The sequence below is a fragment of the Neltuma alba genome, unplaced genomic scaffold (assembly GCF_004799145.2).
Source record: "Neltuma alba isolate B1F8T4 unplaced genomic scaffold, ASM479914v2 tig00012994_pilon, whole genome shotgun sequence".
NCBI lineage: Eukaryota > Viridiplantae > Streptophyta > Magnoliopsida > Fabales > Fabaceae > Neltuma > Neltuma alba.
The window spans coordinates 13,478-33,882 of NW_021637346.1; the positions used below are offsets into that span (position 1 = coordinate 13,478).

The following is a 20,405-nucleotide window of genomic DNA, read 5'->3' on the forward strand; positions in this document are numbered from 1 at the left end:
TATTGAGTGGGCTGTAATGCAGACCTTGATGCTAATCTACCTGTTCATATTTTTTTCCCGCATATTTCTGATCTATTCGAGATATTTGCTTGCACAACTATTAGCTTTTGCCTTTGTATATTGTTGCCTTGGTTGGATCAGAGCTTCAACTTGGCTACATGAGCAGTTTATGTGACTTCTATGAATAACATGTCAACGTCTCGCAAATGATAAACATGGCTATTTTGTATTTTTGTGGCATCATGCCATGAAAGAGCGGTGCAATTAAGATAGAAACATATTTATATCCAAATTTGGCCTTTCTTGTTATATTGCCGAGGAATATTTTTCTTCATGGATCTCTTTTATGGTGATTTCAAGGTTATGCTTTCCCTTTCATTCTGACCCCGAACCCCTCGAAGAAACTCTAGGCAAAATTCGAATCGGCCCTCTCTCACGCGGCCATTAACCAAGTGTGCCTTCTGACTTGTAACACGTATTGCTGGCAAAAATAAAATATACAAAGCTTCGTGTAAATAAAAATCAAATTATTCACGTAAATAATATTCTTTACATTCTAAATACTTTTAAGTTCAATTGTTCAAGAAAGTTATTTGCATACGACTCAATTTAAGGAGATTATAATTTGGGGTTATCTCCAGATATTTGAAATAAGGGATGTTTATTACTAAGCCCCAAAAATTAAGAGAAGCAGCGTTTGTTTAATGGCAAAAAAAAAAAAATTAGAAAGTCAGAGCACATTAAACTAAACAGGTTCAATTGAAATGGCCGCCACTAAATCAAAGGAGAACAATTGCCATTGTCATTTTTCAGAACACAATCAAGCATGACATTGTGAGTGAAAGTCTCTAAATAATGATGCCAAATTACATCCACTTGACACCACTATATTTTACCAGTCGCAACCCTCAATTTAGGAAGCGTTCAATTCATCAATCATGCAGGGTGCCCAAAATATCCTCTTCCCTGAACAAATGAAACCTGCAATAGAAGAAGCCGGTTGGAATATTTTAAATCAGCAATCAACAACCTACATTATCAATATTGACATAACTTACAATTACGACAATCTTAAAATCTACACACATCTTCCACCTTTAATTCATATTCTCAATTCCTCTACTCTAAATTTTCATAAACACAACCATTTCTTTAACCTTAGAAATATCTATTATGTACAGCATCACACTATCGATACTTAAGAGAGCATGTAAGAAGATATACGAAAAGTTCCGTTCGGAGTGTGAACTGAAGTTCTAAAAGATTTCAAGCAGTGAATATGATTATTTATTGAAAAGAATGAAACAATGAAACAATGTTCAGATAGCATACTCTCTGTCCTCGAGCTTGACTTGGGTGCCGCCATACTCGGGCAACAGCACAGTGTCGCCCTCCTTCAGTGACACCGGAATCAAGTTCCCTGCCTTGTCTCGCGCTCCAGGTCCTACTGCTACCACCTTCCCTGAATTAAGCTGTTTTCGAACAAACCCAACTTCAGCCAAATAGTGAAGAAATTCAACATAACACAGATTAAAACCTAGAGATATATCAAGCCGCTCCCGAAATAACTTAGATACCAAAAAAGGCAAGACTCAAACCAGCAAGTTGAGCCACAAACACGAATGAAAAATCAAACAAACGTAGGCATTGACTAAGAAAGCGATGTGAGACCTTGGAGGACTTCTCGGGGAGGAGAATCCCGGCCGTGGTCTTGGAAGGAGGGACTATCTTCTCGATCAGGACGCGGTTGAGGGTTGGAATCAAACGCTTTGCCATCTCTCAGAACCGAGAATATAGGGTTTCCCTGGAAATTCCGCTAGAAATCAATACAAGGAGTGTAGTATGATCTAGATCGCTTTTTAAATCATACGAGAGAGTAACGGAGCCCCAAGAGCAGGATCTCTGGATGAGAGTGGAAGGTTCTAGGCCTTAGGGTTTTAAGGGGGTGGTGAGGGTTTAACAAAAATCGAAGCAGAGGCTTCTCATGCTTAGCCGGCCGATGGGCTTATCGGTGTTTGGGTTAATGGGCCGATGGATTGGGATCCAGAGTAAATAGTCTATTGTTGTCCAGATTCGCTTATGTTTGACCCAAGAAAAATTTGGGCATATGAGTTTGTAGGCCGTTGAGTTCTGAGGAATGTAAGAAAAGCCACGCCTATGCTTGTCAGGGGAAAAAAAGAAAAAAAAATTGGGAAAATTGCAAAAAAAGACCTTGGAATTGCAAAAACGCAGATAGGGACCCTTGACAACTTCATTATGGGTTTTGACAAGAATAATATGCTCTGAAGTTGTCAAAACCCATAGTGAAGTTGTCAAGGGTCCCTATCTGCGTTTTTGCAATTCCAAGGTCTTTTTTTGCAATTTCCCCAAAAAAATTTGCCATAAGACCACACTTGATTAAATACAAAAATATCTTTTAAAATAATCAAATTAATCTGAAGTTCCAAGAGACCTTATTGCAAAAATTTCTATTTATTTACCCTTATCTTTTTTTTAGAGTATGTATTGACAACTGAAAGTACAGTCATGAATAATTTAAGATATAACGATTAACAACAATTGTAGCAAATATTGACAACTCATTGTGATGCATTAAGAAAATGTGTTATCAATACCTACCGTGATAGTTGTTAACCGTTATACCTTAAATTGTTAATAACCATTCTTTTAGTTGTCAATGCATACTTAATAAAATACAAGTAATTTGGCAATTAAACAAATAAAATTTCTTACAATGAGGTCTCTTGAGATTTCAGAATAATTTGATAATTTTAAGGGACCTATGTGTATTAAATTCTCTTGGATGGGTCTTTATTGCAATTTTCCCCCAAAAAAAAAAGGAAAGAAAAACTATTTTCATGGTTCCAGAGAATTTTCCAATTTTTAACAATACATTTAATTCAGCAAAGGCTCTTATATTCCTGTAATTGGTTTTTATAACTGATATACATTTTTTTCGATGATAGGTATATGACTCGAAGCCTTGCGTAAGATTTAATATTCAAATATTCTGAATAAACAAATCACATTTGAAATGTGTGCTCGTCATATTTTAATTGAACAACAGGAAGAAGAAACGCCCTGACCTGAAGCTTAATTTTGTTAAATTCGATAGTCCAAAATGAAAATTCAAAGGGAATCAATTGAACAATAAAATAAACCAAGATTATGGAGATGAAATCATATATTGTTTGGGGCACATAGGCATGGTGATTAAATATAATATCAGGTGCATGTCATGTATTTTATATATTGTTGTTATATAAGGGATCAAGTGGTCATAAAGTGGTGCACCCACGCTAGCCTGTAATTGAGACAGGTCATGAGAAGACAAGATTTAGCTAATAAGTTAGTGTTTTTTCGGATACTGCAAAAAATGTCAAGTGTGGAAAGTATATGGCAATACATCTTCAATCAAATATCTACCTTTAAAAACCTTGCCTTTATATATATAGATCCATACAGAGTTGAGGATGGAGAAATGCCCCCATTTTGGGAAAATTCATTGGTAAGAATAGTAATAATGCCAAAACTGGTTCCAATATCAGCTAATTCCTACCCCTGTAATACTAGTGGAAGAGTAGCGAAGTTGTTTTGAATGGGGAAATGAATTTTTTTAATAATTTACTACTTCCGGTTCTAATTGTAAGATCTCATTTGTAAACCTAATTGTCAGATCTCATTTGTAGACTACAAACGAAGTCTTACAATTAGGACCGGAGCTAGTAATAATTATTGGTCATGGAAGATGATGGGTATGTATGGAGGGATGAAATGAAAGTGAGAATGAGGGGAAAAGCATGAAATGGACGAGCACTTTGAGAAGAGATAGCCATTATCCGCAGGCTGCAACAGCTGGTACCGAAACAAACCATCAAAATTTGGTTCCATTCATTATTCCTTCCTTCTTTAATTTCTCTGCCAATCACGCATTATGTGATTCTTCTGTGGCACCCAAGATTCTCTCCTCACACCTTCCCTTTTGCAGCTTCTTCTTTTTGAATTATATGCATACATATGGTTGACATTATTCCCTGGACCACTCTCCAACTTATAATACCAAAACCTCTTTGCCACAACCTCCTCTCATTGGAGACCCAAATCTCCTTACATCTCCACAAATTGCACCGTCTCTTCTCCTGTCTTGTCCATTCGTCAAAGCCACTATTCTTAATTATGCTTCTTTTAGTTAGTCTTAATTTTAAATATAATATCTCATTTTATTTTATCTTCTAAAACATTTTTAGACCCAAATCTTTGATAAAGTAGTTAATTAAAAACATTAGGTGAGTATACAAAACATATTACTATCTCAGTACCTAATATAATACCCGATTGATTAATTTGATTAGATTAAGAAAGTTACTAAATTACTTTTTATGTATTTGTGTTGATCATTTTCCTCTAAACTAATTTTCCTAGTTTAAAAATAAATATATAAACTAATAATATACATGAATATTTTAAAGGGATTATGTAATATATGCTATAATTACACAATTTAGTAATTTTCCTAAACTAAGACTAAATTACTTTTATATATTTATGTTTATCGTTTTCCTCTAAGCTAATTTGTCTCATTTATAAATTGATATATAATCTAATGATATATGTGAGTATTTTAGAGAGATCACACAACATATATCATAATTACATAATTTATATATCATAATTACATAATTTAGTAATTTCCTTAAACTTTCTAAACTAGTCAAACGGGTTTTATATTGAGGGCTGAAATATAACTAAGATTAGAATGTTTTTGTTTTGGGGGCGGCCTCGGAATGTTATTTGTTTTCTGAAAATACATGAAACAGAAGTATTTTATGAGGTGGTGAGAACTTCCCAGCTATGAAATGAATCCACTAGGAAGCTGACAAATCAAAACGGCGATGAAAGTGGCATGAAATGACATATCTTTCGGTATTAATGATTTGGGTGTATGTGATGGCATAGCCTCAATGAGCTTCAAGAGGAAACAAGGAACCTAATTAATAAACGAAAGCAATGATGAAGTTGGAGAAATTTATTTCCATGAAGTGGGGCAATGCACTCATCATTTGGATCATCCCATTGACTCAAGTAATCGCACAAATCAGATATATTGACCACATACAAATTCAACCCCATCATCATACAAAATGGACCATTCATCATGAGGTTCCATCTATCTCTTGTTGGGGCATTATTTTTATTTGCATGTTTTCTCCTTTCTCAAAAACATTTGTTCCCGTCATTTTTGACTTATAGTTCAACATTTTTTAAATGTTAACTTAATTCTAATAAATATTACTATCACTTGTCCTTTATATCAGAGTTAATTTAACTTTTAATTTGGTTTTAAATATAAAATCTCAATCTATTTTGTCTCTCATATATATTTATCTATTTTTTTTCAAAATAATCCTTGTAGTTGTTACGCATGTTAAATGATTCAATAAATGAAACTTGATTAGCAAGGGTATTTAGGAAAAAAAATACTTACTATCTCCGGTTCTAATTGTAAGAATGTCTTATAATTAGGATCGGAGGTAGTATTTATTATAAATAAGTAGCTTAACTAATTTTCTTAATTTATTTAAATTAACTAACTAGCTTTTATATTAAGAGTCAAAGATAATATATGATTTCTTTAAAATATTCTTGTTAACATTAGATTATCTGTTAGTTTATTTAGGGTCGGATGAGTAAGGCTAGACTGACCTTATGAAACTGAATCCACATCCACAATTACTCTGGACAAGGCGTGAAGTACATTGATATAATTAGCTGAAGCTTATCGTAACATTATTCTTCCTCAACAATTTTTTTTTTTAAACAAAGCATTTATCTTTTTTAATCGCACTTTGTATATAAATTAAAGAACCTTTCCAACACCGGAATCGATCGTTTCAAACACCTTTCAACTCTTCTTATCCCCTCCGTATAACTACCGGCCACAAATTTACAAGGCGTTCGGACTCTCTCTCTTTTTCCACCCCTTCATTGTCCAACATATATACTTCCAAAAAGAAAGAGGAAAGTTGATGTTATCAGCAACATAATGATTGATCTTTTGTCCTTCTTTTCTGGAATGAAAGGGAATTTACTTTTTCGTGCAAATTGAATTATGGAGCTTTATCGTTTTCGCTCTTTCCCTTTTTTTGTGACCATCGATCCCTATGTGTTTTGCAGCTTTATTTGATGAATTATATATATTGAGCTCAACTTGTAATTAATTTCCTTCCCTCCTCAAAAAACTGTTTTTGTTTTGAGTTCCTTTAATCAATAATAATGGGTACAAATTTGAGTCAACTACGTCATTTGATGATGCACTTTACGTCCAATCAAAATCATGATTTTAGGAATATAGAACACCGTTCGTGTTTCTTCAATAATGACCGTGTGAGGAATGAAATTATAATTGTATAACCTAAATGTCCAAAGTGTGCCGTGCCCATTAGGGTTTGCACTTAAAACCCCCCCGGCCCCCGGGGGCTGCATGAGACAACCAATGGTCATGTAATAGAAAGATCTTAAATCATTTGGAAACAAGGACTTAAGAGGTGTTTGAAAATGTATAAAAATACTTTTAAAAAATATTTTTTTATAAAATGAAACAAATTTCTTCATATATTTATTTTTTACGTCATAAAAATACTTTTAAACTATTTTGTAGTTTTTATCCAAATATCCCTTAATATTACGATGCAAAATACCAAGGGAGGAAAAAGCATCCAAGGTTATAAATTTGTAAAGATTAAAAAAAGGGATATTGCACGATATGTAGGATTAATGAAGCGGACAGGGACCAGAAGTCCATAATCAGAGGTTGTGAGGAAAATATCATACAACTGGGAGGTGGTGCTGTCAGAGAACTGCTTGGGCGGTTTGGAATATACATGTGTGTGTACATGTAGAAATGCAAATCATTATAAAAAAACGATAAAATTATATTTTTCGGTAGCATACAATACTTTAATTTTATTTGTAATATATCCAACATTCTGATGCTATTTTTTAAGTGCGTCCAACCTCCTCATGTTAGTTTTCAATTACATCTAATATATATCCGAATCTTATTTATGATTTAGAGTGATGAATGGACTATATATAAGATTAGAATAGTGGAAGCATAAAAAAAATATTAGAGTATTGACACACCATAAATAGATTAGAGTACTAAATGTAACTAGAAAATATCATTAAGGCATTAAACGCTAGTCTGCCCTATAAAAATTAAACAGAACCACGTATATTTCCATCAATTAATTCATACTCCTTCGTCTTTTTCTCTCTACACTCCTCCTTAAAAAATAAGGAATTACTTTGGATGGAAAAATAAAAAAGAGAGAGACTTCATTGATATGATCTTTCATCCTGCTATCCCTCTTGATTTCTCTTGTTCCCAATTACATCCAGGAACCAAAAATTAAAAAATTTAGTTAATTACTCGATTATCTATTCTATAATATTGAATATAATCGTTCATCATTATTTTACCCAAAAAAATGATCTTTTTTTTTAACATTTATGTTTCAGACCTTGCAAGGAGGGGGGACTGTAATTGTTTGAAGGAAAAGGAAAACAAAATTAAACATATTTGATTAGTATTTTCATTTTTTATTTGGCCATGATTTAATTTAACCAAAACTGAAATGTGCAGGTTATGCATAGAATAGCTAACGTGTATTACATCGAAAATTAAACACATCATATATTTTTTAAAATGCTATAAAAATATTAATTATAATGATCTAAATTTTAATTGTCGGTATCAATGAATTTTTTAAATTAATATCATTTTCAGAATTGTAAATTAAGATGGAAAGAATCAGAAAATTATAGACATTGCCGGTGATCATCAGTTGAAGTCAACCCATGAGACACAATATACATATGGTCAACTTTTTTGAAGACATTCTTAATACTACCTCCGGTCTTAATTATAAGATCCCATTTATAGTTTAGAAGAGAATCGGAGGTTGTATTCATCCTTACATATCGGTGTTAATTACTTAATTATGTGGGTGCGTGGTTTTTTTTTTCCTGGTATTTACTATAAAATATTCTTGAGTTTTGTTTGAATTATGTTTTAGTCATGTCAAGGGGGAAAGTATTCTCCACTAATTCATGAAAAGGAACTAAACCCAAATTGTCAAAAATAATATTGTTCCTTCCTTATCGTGAGATTATTATTTCTTCTATTGATTCAACTAAATCTGAATATGTTCATTGCGTGCGCGTCCATTTAAATATTATTGCCCATATGTTGGCCAAAAAAAAAAGATTGCCCGTATATGGATGACTAATCAGAATTCTGAAGTCCTCTTTCAGAAATTGACACATTGCCTCTTTCTTTCTTTTTTTTAATTCAAATAAAGTCACTGTAAACACATCTTCTGAGAGAATATCCATGAGAAATTAAATGTGGAAATTGAAATGCAATGAAAATTCTATGTAAATATGTTAAGAGAAATAAGACATATGATCAAAGGAATTAAATTGTCAACAATGATACGTATATATTTCTCCTTGCATACGTGTGTGAATTATATCATTACTTGTTAACGGCAAGTTGCTCCAATAATAGCGTTTGAAATGAGATTTCAGGTTTGAACTTGACATTGATATGTTTGTTAGTGTTTAATTGTAGAAAATAAAGAAAATAATTATAATCATTAACGTTTTTGGTATAAACAACTTGGAAGCAATCTTTTTCCACCTTATGATGCGCATAATATTTCATGCAAAAACTTTTTTTTTAAAGGAAGAGAATGAAGGGTGTAGCCAACCCCAAAAAAAGAAAAAGAGAGAGAGAATGTATTCTTAAAACTTGTTAGGTGAAATTGATTGAAACAGAGAATATATGATATGAGTTATTAAGTTCGTAACTTTACAAATCAAAGTCACATCGATGTCGTTGAGACAATTACAGATCGATCGGAACTTGTGGAGTCTCATAAAGCCACATATTCATTCCCTCTTACACTGCATTTCATATCAAACTAAACCACATTCACCATCCTTTCATTTGAATTAATTATCAGTCTCTCTTCTGTTAAATTAATCCATTCAGAGTATCAATTAATGCATAATTAAACATATAATCAGTAGCAAGTTGAACTTAATTAATTCAATTAAAAATCTTAAAATCTAACCGCTCACGCGGTTTATATGTGTGTGTGTGTCCAATCACATGCACTGCTATGTACACACACACATGTACAATAAGTATGTGAGTACGGTGTGTGTGTGTTTGCATGTGAATCACAGAGTTCGTGGTTTTGCATACAACATCTGAAACGACGTGATGGTTTTCTTGGTCAATTCCAAAAACCTATAAATCTTAATTAGCGAGCTGGATTGTCAGCTTTATCGATATTTTTCTTATTAATGGATTTGGATCTGTACATATAATCTCAGAAACTTTGTTTCATTCTTCATCTACTCTATATGTGCGTCTATATACTTATATACTTACTGTCTCTGATGTTTAATACTCCTCATCTAATTCTAAATATAAAACTTATTTTATAATATAAATTACATTACAAAATAGATCTTATATTTAGAACTAAATGAATGTAAAAGTCAGTTTGAGATTAGATTTGATCTTAATAAATATAAAATCTCAATTTATTTTATCTTTTAAATTTTAAATGTTTTTTCAAAGTATCTCGAAGAAACAAAAAAAAAAAAGGTTAAATAAGAGCCAGGTATACGCATTATTATTTATTTAGAAATATTATTTATTTAGAGGTCCTGAATTGTTCGTAAAAGAAATCAATGACTTTCTATATATATATTTACATGGATCCATTTCTCTAGCTCATCTCGTGATCTCTCTACAAGTTATTCTAATTAAAACAATGACATGGTTTCTCGATCGCTCTTACCTATGTTATAATTGGAATCAGTACAATGTATATGTTTTCATTGATATGTACATTGTCCATAATTATCCAAAAAAGTGCCATGTGATTAGTTTTTTCTTTCCTCGTTAATCAAACATGTTTAGGTTATGTGAATCAGAGAAGTTTCAAAATTCAAATGAACATGAACACACACATATATAAACGATAATTATAACAAGTCGGCAATTCCAAGAAGTCACGTTCGAAACAGAATTCTGAAATCAGTCACCAATCAATCTGTGCAATATATAATATCCAACTCAATCTTGGAATATTACCAACATTTATCCATATCCTTTCAGGGTAGGTTTCGGTAGGCGCAGATGTACGAAGACCATGATGAAGATCCCATCCAAAAGCTTCATTATTGTGCAAATATCTATATATATACATACATATATATATATATACACTCCTCCTGTCCTTATTATAAGACCCAATTTGACTTTTTATTTGGTCCTAATTATAAGACCCAATCCATTTTCTCTCTTATATTTATGTATTTTTTTTCCAAGATAATCCTTCTAATAATGATAGTTTTAACTAATATACTTAATTAGCAAGGATATTTTAGGAATAACAACACTTATTTATTATAAATAACCAACTTAACTTACTTCCTTAATCTCTTCAAATAAGTCAATTGGGTCTTATAATTAGGACCGGAGGAGTATATCAAACAGTTAAAAGAGAAAAAAAAAAGTATAATTATATCACCTGCGCAGCATCAATATAGTTATATAAATTATTTTATGAACAATGAACGGAAGGCAGCTCCAGATAAAAACAAAACGATGCATGTAGCGTAAAGAATCTTTTGCCTTCTCCCATTCTTCTCAATGCGGGCCGATAATGATATATAGATCACGCTTCAGAGACATCACGATTTCCATTATTGTAGGGAAATTATATTTTATATCCAGGACACGGGATTTGTCCATGCTTGAATATAATAGGCACCGAAATAGTAATTAATAATAATGGAAATATAGGTATATCTTTTACATTGTATTAGAAACTACCTAACACGGATTGTCGTAGGATGTTTGTTCGTACAGTCTGATGAAAAAAGAAGTCCATATATGAAAAGTTTATTAAATTAAAGTTACTTTTCTACATGTCAGTTGAGTCTCATGAATACAGATCATTCTTTCTGGTTAGATATTTCTGCTCCAGTCAAACGTTTGTATACATTAAAGGAAGAATAAAACAATATCGTACTGATGAATCTGATAGATCATGAACATTTGGAATGCAGGTAAAAAGAGACATAAAAGAATGTTATCAAAAAAAAAAAAAACAGAGAGAGACATAAAAGAAAACAAGAAGGTAAGGTAAGGTAAGGTTAGGAAATTGGAATATATGAAGGTGTAGTTTGGCACGTCAGAGGCATGTGGTTTCATATGCTCTTGGTCTCATGGATTACTATTATCATTGCTACTATTAGCCTCGCCCCCTATCTCCTCTTTGAACAATGATATGCTATGCCCACACCTACCTTCTCTCTCATGTAATTGATCCAATTTCACTTCTCTTCTAATCCAGTAAGTGTTTAGTTAGTTTTTAAAAGTAATTTTTATAGTGTATCTGCCGTATAAATGGAGTTATAGAACTTAGAAGAGGATAACGCACTTTTCATCCCACCGTCAGGACAGCCTTTTCGATGGAGCACAGTGGCTTGTTTTCATTAACATCACAAGTAGCCTCTTGGGTTTCTCTGCAATTCCAATGATCCTCTTATAATTATTATTTCCTCTGTTTCTTATTATAAGAGACAAATAACCAAATTACATTGATAAAAAAAACAGTTAAAATTAGTTGAAAACAATTAATGTGTAAAAAGTATAATGCTTTTTCTAACAATGCCCCCATTAATAAGCAGAGAGTATGAGAAAAAATAATTAAATTATTAAAAGAAAGAGAAGTAGGAGGAAGAGAGAGTATGAGTTGGAGACAAAATAAATAGGAGTAAAATAGGAAATCAATACAAAAAAATAGAGACAATTTTTAAATGTCTCTTATATATGGGAACATACCATAAGGATCAAATGTCCCTTATAATAAGGAACGGAAGGAGTATTGTCCGATCCATGCCGACCTATGATGGTGGAAATGCATACGTCTCCTTTGCACTTCCATGTTCAAGCAACAGTATGAACCGTCTGACTAATGGAAGTTGAAGTTAGTGGAATAAGTTAATTATTCACAAAGTGATAAATCAATAGTAGTATTTGAATTCTTGTTGAGAAGCATGCTCATGTTTAGTGTATAACAGTACGAGGAGGAAATTTCATCTTAATTTATTTTCTTTAAACAACAGTAATTTGCTGTTGTTTTTTTTTTCCTGGGGCCATTAATTGTATCTTTAATTACTAAGTGAAGTACGAGGAGGAAATTAAGGACAAAAATAAAAAAGAATAAAGCCGAGTGAAAAAAAACAAAAATAAAGAATATAGACGGTTTTAAAATTAATATTTTGACGTCAAATATATTGACCGTCTTTATGAGCGGTCAAAATATTTAATTCATGTGCTGAGGAAATCCTCTCCATACCAAATCATAATTAAATAAAATGGCTGGTAAAAAGTCATACTATGATATAAGATGATAATAAGACAAATGAACTAATAATTAGGTAACAAATGCTTAGGCGTTGGGAGAAAAAAAAAACCGAAGAAATGCTTAGGCCAAAAAACAAACATAACAAGTATACCTTTTCAGTATTTAATATATGACCTAATTAGGGAGTTAGTGTTAATCTTATATGTAAGACTTATTTTACAATAAGCTTTAATGCATTAAGCACCAGAAAAGTATTAAAGATTTAAACATGATCTTTTTAAAATAAGCTTAAATAAGAAAAGGATGGAGGTTATTTCTCTCTCACTTCCATTTAAATTACGTTTCAATTTTAGTCCCGTTGAGATTAAGGAAAATAATTCATTAATTAATCTTATTTCAAAATGAAATATTCTTCCAAGCTCGCCCTTATTTAAGAGCATGGATTGAAAAAAGAAATTGAATATATACCAATTACAATGATATATTAAATAAATTAGGTAATAAAATGTTATTAAATTAAATTTGTACCAAAACTGTGCCTAATCTTGATTGGCAAGGGCAAGGCAGCCCTGTTATGTTAACTGATGATAGGAAAATTTCAAATAAGGACAGACAAATTGGCTCTCACCCCTCATACCGGAAACGGGGGAAGAACTTGCGTTTGCATCAGTTCGCACATAGTTTATAATTTTTTGTTCATATTTTCGTGAGGCAGTAAAATAAAAATAAAAATTATTATTTTTTCAAACGTGAAATGATTATTCAAAGACACGTGATATCGGGAAGTGTTTTACACCAGTCAATATATTTTTACTAAAAACAAATATATTCCAAATAAAAATTAAACATGTTGAAGCAGACTATGTAATTTCCCCCCTCATTTTCACTATCAATATAACCCAGGCTTAACATAATTGTTAATTTTTATAGTTTGATCAAATATTGATTTTTTTTCCTGTAATTTTAAATTGTTAGTTTTGGTACTGTAATTTCATGAAGATTTAGTTTAAGGTTAACAATTAATCCCTATATTTTTAATAACGAGTTTTGGTTTTGACTCGTATAATCAGATTGATCAAATTCTTATGAAACTACAAGAACTAAAATTAAAATTTAATTAAACTACCTACAATAATATTAACTTTATAATCTATTTACTTGTTGATTCATTTTAATTTCTCTGGATTCCTGCATCCACCCAAAAAAAAAAAATTAGTATGCTTTTGTTTTCCCATTATCAGGGAAGAATCTTTATTGAAATGAGCTATTATGAAATACTACCTCTACTCATAATTATTAAATCTTGTTTATAATTTATAAATTAAACGAGGCCTTATAATTAGGACTGGAGGTAGTATGAGTTATGCCTAATATTTTTATATTTTATTTATTTTTCATACTAAAAAATATTTGAGTATTGTCGAATATAATTAAAGTAACTTTGTCAATATATAATTAGTCTGATTTTCAGGATATAGTCTCGCTAGTTTTCATTTGCCAACTTACCAGTTTTTTAAATGTTGCCTTGATGATATTGATGGCTAATATAAGCATAATGGTCAATGAATCATAGATGCATGTATATGGTAAGTCCAACTCAGCACTCTTATAACCCCCTCTGTTACATTTGGCGTTTTTCATTATTATTATTATTATTATTATTACTATTTTGGCCGAATGGCATTTAGATAATTTATGGCATATTTTTTTAATTTTTTTTATCCTTTTGTCCAGTAATACTCGTAAGTGCGACATGGCTGTCTAGCGGTTCTCAGCAAGGCGTGCGTTGATTAATGGGCTAGAGCTTACCAGACCCCGAAGCCGAAACATAAATAGCTTCATTGCCTGAACCAAACACCACCCATTCTCACCACAGCATCCTTCTCCCTTTCATTAAACAATTTTCTCCTGCTCCTCTTCCTCCATGGAGCCTAATGGCGGCAACAGAGCTGTGCTCTCGCATTGCCTCCAAATAAACATGGAAGAAACTCACAAGGTGGTGGTGCCGCCTCGCCGGACCACCCTCGAGAAGCTGAGTGCCAAGCTGAAAGAAATGTTCTTCCCTGACGACCCTCTTCGCCAATTCAAGGGGCAGCCATTGAAGAACAAGCTGGTCCTTGCAGCCCAGTATTTCTTCCCTATTCTTCAATGGGGTCCCAATTACAACCTTTCTCTCTTGAAATCCGACATCGTTTCTGGCCTCACCATTGCCAGCTTGGCCATCCCGCAGGTCAGTAACACTCATTCTGATGTATCTTACACAGTCTCAGACAGTTCTATCTCCATGCGTCCGCTTACCAGTGCCCTCTGTTATATACTCAGGGAATCAGTTATGCTAAGCTGGCAAGTCTTCCTCCAATTGTTGGGCTCTGTGAGTGTTACTTTACATAATGAGATGTTGATTTTCTGGGATTACTCATTCTGCAAATTTTGTACCGTATCAAGCTTGAGCCTTTATGTGTCTGGTTTCTGGATGTGTTTCTGCAGATTCCAGCTTTGTGCCTCCTCTGGTTTATGCCGTGCTGGGAAGTTCAAGGGACCTTGCGGTAGGGCCTGTGTCCATTGCGTCTCTTGTGCTGGGGTCGATGCTGAGGCAAGAGGTGTCCCCAGCTTCTGACCCTGTTCTGTTTCTGGAGCTAGCTTTCACTTCTACCTTCTTTGCTGGTCTCTTTCAAGCGTCTCTTGGAATCCTAAGGTCATTTATTTATCTATTCACCTGCATGGTTTTGGTTTATTATATATCTTGTGAAGGAGTATTAATTTCTGACGACTTTGCAGGCTAGGCTTCATCATTGACTTCTTATCAAAGGCCATTCTGATTGGGTTCATGGCTGGAGCAGCCATTATTGTGTCTCTGCAACAACTAAAAGGCTTACTGGGAATCACACATTTCACCACCAAGATGGGCCTCATACCTGTGATGACCTCAGTTTTTCACAATACCCATGAGGTTCGCTTTTTTGTTTCTCTCTTCCTTTTGATTTGCCTTTGCTCGCTCCGCTCCAAATTTCTTAATCAAGTTCATCACATTCACCAAGACACACACAACCAAGGATTGAGATTGCATACCTGGGCGTGAGATTCGCGTGGGCCTGGATACAGTCTTAATCCTTGCGCGATAATATCAAACTCTGCACGTAAAAACAGCTTCATATAAAGACATCCAAGATGACTCAGCTCAGCCACCACCTGGAGCTACTTTATTTGATCATTTCAAAGTTTATCCAACTTAGCGATGAACTGATGATCTTTTTATAGTCCAGGGGTCAGTTTCTTTTGCCACCTGAAATCTTCCCTTTCATTTCAAAACTGTGTACTGGAACCTTTTACTCTGGCTTTGAAAGCATTTTGGTTTCTGCATCTGAGAAATGATAATTGGTGGATTTTGGTGCAGTGGTCCTGGCAAACAATAGTGATGGGTTTTTGCTTCTTGGTGTTACTCCTACTGGCAAGACACGTTGTACGTTATTCCTCTCTGTCACTCTGCTACTTTTTGTTTGCATCTTAGCATTATTACCCATTTGGCCTTTTCCTTCACTAGCCAAGAATCCCACCCAGGAATATTATAATTTAACTTGAACAATAAATTATAATATTAAGAAATACTCAGCAGAGATAATTTTTTTACATTATTTTTTGTTGGATTGGATATATACGCATACAATAAAAACTAGAAGCGGCAACATGCAGTGAGATTGTAAGGTGGGCATTCTATTGGCAGTATTAAATGGGGACAATCTCCATTTTCACCTGGGACAGAGATCAAACACCTGGATCAAACTCAGGAAACTTACACATTTCATACACTTTGTGTTGACACCTATATATATTGAACCCTACGTTCTCTCTGTTATGACCTGAAAGGATAAGTAATAAATGATTCAGATTTAAATTACTACATATAATTTTATTACATGCATATATTTTTCTAAAAAATGTTTTATTTTTAATATAATTTTAATATATATAATCCCAATTTTGTTTAAACTTTATTCCCGAAACTCAATTACGAAAAGGACCTCTAGTCTAATGACACAAAAGTTTTAAAGGGTATTTGGATGGAAACCAAACTATTATTTTAAAAGCATTTTTACAGTATACGAGGTAAATATGTAGAGTAGTTTGTCTTGTTTTACCAAAAAGTGTTTCTGAAAAGCATTTTTGGGTGTTTCAAAACACCCCATTAGTCTTGATTTTGTCTCGGAAAGTCGTCTTCTTCTTTTTTTTTGGCAGCTCTTGGAAAGTTATTTTTAGGAAGCACACTCGCATAACTTATTTTATTATCCCGTTAAGACGGTTCGGGGTCATCATTCACATCATACTTCACTCTTGAACACTTGGACTGCCCAAAAAGTTTTCGCTTGCGTGATTGGATTCGAAGAAAAAAATGAAAAAGGGACAATTTTGGGATTCGAAACGAAATCCTAATTTAATAAGATTTAGAGAAATTTCGCAGCAATACAGGAGTGTCAAAAGTGAATAAAACATAGCAACTGGGAAAATAATAGGCCTAGGTTAAAGTCTCCACTTTATTTTGGTGAGGTTGAAGTTGGATTCTGAATTTAATTCTCCGAGAAGGAACATTAGAATACCTGTTTTGGTTTCATCGTTCTTTTCTTTCCTACCTGTAATGATATGATAAAGCATCAGAGAATATATAGATAGATAGAGAACAAATTTGACACCAACATTCATAAAAGTATCTCACTTTAGCCTAATAATCTTTAACAGAATACTGAATCATAGCTATTCTTCACACGATTTGGTTTCCACTCCTCCAACAAAACACAATAAAAGAAACCAACTTAACATAATTCATACCATTGCCTATGATTCTCTGGGAATGGGAACTTAAAGAAATATTATGTCCTTGAAATCTGCGGGTGTTTTACTTTCTAGATTTTGACCAAGATTGGATAGAACTTGCATATATTTAGATTTCTATATCTAATATCTAAGCAAATGCCTGTTAGCTCATCTTATGGATCCTAGAATTTTTCATATCATAGGATAGAAGTAATTCACATCCCTTGCAATCTTTTTGTGTAGAGCATGAGGAAGCCAAAGCTTTTCTGGGTCTCAGCTGGTGCTCCTCTTGTGTCTGTGATAATCTCTACCCTTCTGGTATTTGCAATAAAGGCTCAGCATCATGGCATCAGCGTTGTATGTGTCACTCGCTCAAACAGCTGCATTACTTGTTTCACTTCAATTCTACTTTTTTTCTTTTTTGGCCAAACATCACTTTATGTCTTATTGCTAACAACATATGCTGCTGGTGTGTTTGGTAGATAGGAAAACTGCAAGAAGGTCTAAATCCTCCTTCATGGAATATGCTGCGCTTTAATGGAACTCATCTGGGTCTTGTAATCAAAACTGGGCTTATCACTGGCGTTTTGTCCCTCACTGTTAAGTTTTACTTTTCTTTATTTCCCTTTTAACTGTTTGTTTCTTTGTAGGTTGAATAACTGTATTCAACTCTTTTGTTTCAATCAACATTAAGTTTTGTTAACCTCACTTACTATGTACCATCCTGGTACGTAGAAATATACAGGGTTTTATCAGTAAGGACTACAGTAAGATTCTTTAAAACCATAAGAACTACAATCACAACTTTTTATAGTACAATTAGAAGGGCACCATTAAACATTGTTGCATTCGTATTGTATCTTTAGGATTCTGTGTTTCATATTAAACTTTCAAAAGAGAAAGGGATTTATCCTCATTAAATATTACGGGACTTTCGCAAACAGGAAGGTATTGCAGTAGGAAGGACTTTTGCAGCTCTCAAGAGCTACAAAGTGGATGGAAATAAGGAGATGATGGCAATCGGCTTCATGAATGTGGTTGGCTCCTTCACTTCCTGCTATGTCACTACAGGTACATGTCAAATGCTTAGAAAATAAAAACCACCCAAAAATGATGGACAGGAATAAACCCAAAAATGATAGGCAGGAATAATTAAGTATCACTTTGATGATATCCATTTGTGATTTGAAGAGTCCTACGATGTCTGATACAGCATTCTATTACCTGTTAGATTCACACATGGACGTAAATTTTTTTCGGGGAAAGTGCATGGGCTTCTTCATAATTCACTCAATTTAACTATGAATTTCAGGTGCTTTCTCTAGATCAGCTGTCAATAACAATGCGGGAGCAAAAACAGCTGTATCAAATATAGTAATGTCCATGACAGTTATGGTGACACTCCTGTTTCTTATGCCGCTGTTTCAGTACACTCCGAATGTTGTACTGGGAGCAATCATAGTCACAGCAGTAATTGGTCTCATTGATATCCCTGCTGCTTATTACATCTGGAAGTTAGACAAATATGACTTTATTGTAATGCTCACCGCGTTCTTCGGAGTCATTTTTATCTCTGTTCAAGAAGGCCTTGCTCTGGCAGTAAGTATATGTTTCACTATTTCTTATAAAGGCTTCTACTGGCAACAGCGTTATTATGACTTCCAAACTCTAGGTGTTCCTCGAGAACAGGCAAAGTAAAAGGTTTATGATATCTTTTCCTCTTAAAATAACATGGAGGTGATAATCATGCTATTGATCAGGTTGGGTTGTCAATTCTGAAGATCCTCCTGCAAGTTACAAGGCCTAAGACAGTGATGTTGGGCAACATACCCGGTACAGATATATATCGAAATGTTGATCATTATGAGGAAGCTGTGAAGTTGCCTGGTCTTCTCATTTTAAGCATCGAGGCTCCCATCAATTTCGCAAACATCACATATCTCAACGAGAGGTTGGGTTTCAACATCACAAATTGTCAGTTTTATCAATGATTGATTGGTCTTTCCCCCGTTACTAAACTACCAGCCTCTGTTTTATTCAGGATCTTACGATGGATCGAAGAATATGAAGAGGAAGATAACATCAAGAAAAGCTCAAGGCTTCAATATGTGATTCTGGAAATGTCAGGTAGCCTGATTAATTTTGAAATAGGAATTTTGATAGTCTGTTATTTTAGTTTCGGCCCAACCGTACGTTATCAGATAGAAATCTGATAATAGTGCTTTATATCTGTCCTGTATATGTTGGGTCTTATATCCATTCTTCTTAACTTTTGGTGCATTGATTGAGGAAAGTTAGCTAAAGCATATTATAGCGCATGTTTAGTACTATATTCAAATTAAAGGAGCATTGAACCACATTTCAGCTGTGAGCAGCGTAGACACAAGTGGAGTCTCACTTTTCAGAGAACTGAAACAAGCAATGAAAAATAAGGGCGTTGAGGCAAGAATGCTAAATCTCATATGCTTTTAGTGGTTTTGCTACTTTATTTGCCTTGACCAAAAGTGCTCAAACCTTGACTGGGACAGATTGTGCTCGTGAATCCTCTGGCTGAGGTTATGGAGAAGTTGAAAAAAGCAGACGAAGGCAATGACTTGATGAGAGCAGACAACCTTTTCTTAACAGTTGGGGAGGCTGTGGCTTCGCTTTCATCTGTGACGAAGGGCCAAGCATCAAATATGGAAGAAGGGGCACAAGAAATTCCTCACTTCTGATAAACTATACAAGCAAGATTGCAGACTGAATCAGCAAAAGTAAAGATGAAGAAGCTGCAAGGAAGGAGAGAAAGAGAGTAGAGTAGCTATGAGATGGAGCTAATTGTATATTTCTTTGGTCTAAAACGATTTGATATTATGAGGATTGAGAAGCATTCATCTGAAAGGGAAATAGACTTTAACATTTTGTCGTGCGTGACTATAGTCTCCCTGCTTGTTGAAAAGTTGCGTAGGAATAGGGTGGATTTATAATTGAACAATAAAAAAGTAGCATGTTCATAACGAAACATAAATGAATCAAGAATTTAGTACTGAAAAAAATGATTCCTTATAATTTATTTCTGAAACTTTGGAATAAAGTTGATGGACATGTATAATATATACTCTTTAAGCCATCCTTAATTCTTGTGATAGATTTCAGTATACA

The 20,405-nt window shown here is 33.6% G+C and overlaps 2 protein-coding genes across 2 annotated transcripts; one reads left to right on the top strand and one right to left on the bottom strand.

Annotated features, from left to right (window-relative positions):
• Window positions 1–740: 740 nt before the first annotated feature.
• LOC114733351 (10 kDa chaperonin, mitochondrial) lies at window positions 741–1,907 on the bottom strand. The gene is made up of 3 exons (XM_028920808.1): window positions 1,672–1,907; window positions 1,333–1,472; window positions 741–981 (listed from the first exon to the last, which is right to left on the bottom strand). Exons 1-3 carry the CDS (start codon window positions 1,774–1,776, stop codon window positions 933–935), a joined length of 294 nt encoding a protein of 97 aa, XP_028776641.1. The 5' UTR covers window positions 1,777–1,907; the 3' UTR covers window positions 741–932.
• A 12,460-nt stretch (window positions 1,908–14,367) lies between these two features.
• Window positions 14,368–20,178, top strand: LOC114733340 (probable sulfate transporter 3.3). The gene is made up of 13 exons (XM_028920792.1): window positions 14,368–14,688; window positions 14,781–14,829; window positions 14,946–15,153; window positions 15,237–15,408; window positions 15,853–15,918; window positions 17,508–17,621; window positions 17,747–17,863; window positions 18,209–18,335; window positions 18,577–18,863; window positions 19,025–19,215; window positions 19,306–19,391; window positions 19,630–19,706; window positions 19,793–20,178. The coding sequence occupies exons 1-13, from the start codon at window positions 14,383–14,385 to the stop codon at window positions 19,976–19,978; spliced, it is 1,986 nt and encodes a 661-aa protein (XP_028776625.1). The 5' UTR covers window positions 14,368–14,382; the 3' UTR covers window positions 19,979–20,178.
• The last annotated feature ends 227 nt before the right edge of the window (window positions 20,179–20,405 follow it).

Bases quoted from the DNA above. Each gene is read 5' to 3' on its own strand.
- LOC114733351 (XM_028920808.1), bottom strand. From the start codon at position 1,776: ATGGCAAAGCGTTTGATTCCAACCCTCAACCGCGTCCTGATCGAGAAG. The intron at 1,473-1,671 runs GTCTCACATCGC...GTTCGAAAACAG, and splicing joins TCCCCGAGAAGTCCTCCAAG to CTTAATTCAGGGAAGGTGGT. The intron at 982-1,332 runs GTATGCTATCTG...CTTCTATTGCAG, and splicing joins GTCAAGCTCGAGGACAGAGA to GTTTCATTTGTTCAGGGAAG.
- LOC114733340 (XM_028920792.1), top strand. From the start codon at position 14,383: ATGGAGCCTAATGGCGGCAACAGAGCTGTGCTCTCGCATTGCCTCCAA. The intron at 15,409-15,852 runs GTTCGCTTTTTT...ATTTTGGTGCAG, and splicing joins TTTTTCACAATACCCATGAG to TGGTCCTGGCAAACAATAGT. The intron at 19,392-19,629 runs GTAGCCTGATTA...ACCACATTTCAG, and splicing joins TGTGATTCTGGAAATGTCAG to CTGTGAGCAGCGTAGACACA.